The sequence below is a fragment of the Octopus bimaculoides genome, chromosome 27, assembly GCF_001194135.2.
Source record: "Octopus bimaculoides isolate UCB-OBI-ISO-001 chromosome 27, ASM119413v2, whole genome shotgun sequence".
Taxonomy (NCBI): domain Eukaryota; kingdom Metazoa; phylum Mollusca; class Cephalopoda; order Octopoda; family Octopodidae; genus Octopus; species Octopus bimaculoides.
Genome location: NC_069007.1, coordinates 17,354,775 through 17,355,626, shown reverse-complemented (window position 1 = coordinate 17,355,626; position 852 = coordinate 17,354,775). Strand labels below are relative to the sequence as shown.

The 852-nt window shown below is 44.6% G+C and overlaps 1 protein-coding gene across 1 annotated transcript in view; it reads left to right on the top strand.

Annotated features, from left to right (window-relative positions):
* The window catches only part of LOC106875651 (telomerase reverse transcriptase), a gene marked incomplete in the record, with an annotated part of 37,508 nt that overhangs the window by 17,659 nt on the left and 18,997 nt on the right, over positions 1 to 852 (top strand). Inside the window, 1 exon segment of the mRNA XM_052977195.1 lies at positions 769 to 828. Within this exon segment, the coding sequence (XP_052833155.1) occupies positions 769 to 828 (60 nt within the window).

The window sequence follows — 852 nt, the reverse complement described above, 5'->3', positions numbered from 1 at the left end:
CCCCCCCCCCAAAAAAAAAATTTTAAGGCCTTGTGCCTAGAGTAGAAAATATCAGATAACCCATTCATCTGTTTTTATTACGTCATGCTTAAATTTTCATTCAACTATGGATAATTTTGGTTACTTTTGGATACTAATGGAATTGTGGATTACCTAACAGCAGTGGACTTTTCATTGATGTCCCCTTGCTTAGAGAATGGATTATTTAACTGTCTGTTTTGCATCATTCTGTCTAACCAGTTTGTTGCATGCTTCACTTTGATATGCTTTGATCCGTTATGAATCTCCTGGGATTTAAACTTCATATATATGCATTTTGGCACCACCGTTCGAGCCTGATCGTTACCAGCGTCGCCTTCCTGGTACTTGTGCCACAGCTTCGCGTTCCTGGCACGTGAAAAGACATTCGAGCGAGATCGTTGCTAGTGCCGCTGGACTGGCTCCTGTGCAGGTGGCATGTGAAATACACCATTTTGAGCATGGCCGTTGCCAGTACCTCCTGACTGGCCTTCGTGCAGGTGGCACGTAAAAGCACCCACTACACTCTTGGAGTGGTTGGCGTTAGGAAGGGCATCCAGCTGTAGAAACTCTGCCAAATCAGATTGGGGCCTGGTGTAGCCATCTGGTTCACCAGTCCTCAATCAAATCGTCCAACCCATGCTAGCATGGAAAGTGGACGTTAAACGATGGTGATGACTATGATCTGCATATACCTACAGCTCTTCCTTCTCAAGACACTGCACTACAGAGAATTTTATCTCCTTTCAGAATCAGCCCACCATCAAAAAACAACTCACTGCTTTGTTTCATGCCCTGAACTCTGTCAAGGTAAGTTATTGTACTTAACCCCCC